The following is an 839-nucleotide window of genomic DNA, read 5'->3' on the forward strand; positions in this document are numbered from 1 at the left end:
CTCCAACACCAGGCAGTCGACACGTCCGGATCAGATGCAATTATGTTCGCCGTTCTTACGTCTTCTCTGAATTAATAAAAATAAAAATAATATTATTAATAATAATAACATCAGTAATAACAACAATGATAATAATAATCATCGTCACCATCATCATCAACATCACCATGATTATCATCATCATAACCCTCGTCGTCATCATCGTCGTCGTCGTCATCATCATCACTACTAACGATTCCAAGGCACGTTCCCCAAAAAAATCACCAGCGTGTAGGTACCTCAAAAAAACCTCCCCCTCCCCCCCATCATCATCACCATCAGCATCTTCCTTTTCCACTCTTTTTTTATTACTATCTCTTTTGTTGTTGTTGTTGCTGCTGCTGTTGTTGTTGTTGTTGGTGTTGGTGGTGGTGTTGTTGTTGTTTGCGTTCATGTTGTTAATGCTTGTTTTTCCCTTCGTCACCATAACCTTTTGTTAATGTTATTAGTGTTCTCAATTAATGCTATTACTACTGAGTTTTCATTATCAATAACGATAACAATAATAATAATAAATGTTGTCGCTGTTGTTATTTTATTTTTATTGTTCTTTTACATGACCGCTTCGATGCTTATTTGTCAGCATTATCTCCTCTCTTTATTACTCTCCAAGTTATTTGTATTTCTATTATTCTTTGATTTTTTTCTACTTACCGTCTGTTTCTCTCTTTATCTCTCTTTTTATCTTTCTGTCTCTGTCTCTCTCTCTCTCTCTCTTTCTCTCTCTCTCTCTCTATCTCTCTCTCTCTCTTTCTTTCACAAGCGACGATAATGTTGTGATTCATGGTAAAGATGATAAT

The 839-nt window shown here is 35.6% G+C and overlaps 1 protein-coding gene across 1 annotated transcript in view; it reads right to left on the reverse strand.

Moving 5' to 3' along the window:
• The window catches only part of HELRODRAFT_82751 (hypothetical protein), a gene marked incomplete at both ends in the record, with an annotated part of 8,429 nt that extends 7,996 nt beyond the window's left edge, over positions 1 to 433 (reverse strand). Inside the window, 2 exons of the mRNA XM_009022991.1 lie at positions 10 to 66; positions 234 to 433. Of these exons, the coding sequence (XP_009021239.1) occupies positions 10 to 66; positions 234 to 433 (257 nt within the window). The remainder of the gene's footprint in view (positions 1 to 9; positions 67 to 233) is intronic.
• Positions 434 to 839: the final 406 nt, after the last annotated feature.

Source organism: Helobdella robusta, assembly GCF_000326865.2.
Source record: "Helobdella robusta unplaced genomic scaffold HELROscaffold_34, whole genome shotgun sequence".
In the NCBI taxonomy this organism is placed as follows: domain Eukaryota; kingdom Metazoa; phylum Annelida; class Clitellata; order Rhynchobdellida; family Glossiphoniidae; genus Helobdella; species Helobdella robusta.